Below are 515 nucleotides of genomic sequence, written 5' to 3' on the forward strand. Positions count from 1 at the left end.
GTAATCCCAATGTTACATTTTAGCACTTTGGTGGATGGTCCATCTACGGGAATTGGTCTGCAGAAAACTATGACTTCTTTGAAGACCTTGTCGTAAGCAAAATTGAGTATGGCTCAGGAGCCTTGTTTTCCTGGGGTGTTGCTGAAAATGATAAAAATTCATCATCACATATTTTACAGGTAAGTGATTATGCAGTGCTGCATTGAGAGATGAAGGGAAGCAGGGTGGAAGTGTGAATGAAGAGTTGATTAACTGAGAAATGTGGATATATCCTGATGTTTAGGAAAATATATTCTGCTGGTAAACACTCATTACTTGATTTCCATTTCAGTTTGACCAAGGAGGACTCACTCTTGCAGCACGTAATTCATATTTAAATGAGTCAGAGAAAGAAGTTTTGGATGCATATGAACAATATATTGTAAAGGTGAAAACACTAAATTTGATTTTATATTACAAATAATGCAAATTCATGGTTGTAGCTTTTTAGTGAAGTTCTCTCCCCCCCCCCCCCC

The 515-nt window shown here is 37.5% G+C and overlaps 1 protein-coding gene across 1 annotated transcript in view; it reads left to right on the plus strand.

Moving 5' to 3' along the window:
- Window positions 1-515, plus strand: part of LOC119585537 (endothelin-converting enzyme homolog) — a 50,671-nt gene that overhangs the window by 38,970 nt on the left and 11,186 nt on the right. Inside the window, exons 6-7 of the mRNA XM_037934161.1 lie at window positions 24-179; window positions 332-427. Of these exons, the coding sequence (XP_037790089.1) occupies window positions 24-179; window positions 332-427 (252 nt within the window). The remainder of the gene's footprint in view (window positions 1-23; window positions 180-331; window positions 428-515) is intronic.

The sequence above is a fragment of the Penaeus monodon genome, chromosome 20 (genome assembly GCF_015228065.2).
Source record: "Penaeus monodon isolate SGIC_2016 chromosome 20, NSTDA_Pmon_1, whole genome shotgun sequence".
Taxonomy (NCBI): domain Eukaryota; kingdom Metazoa; phylum Arthropoda; class Malacostraca; order Decapoda; family Penaeidae; genus Penaeus; species Penaeus monodon.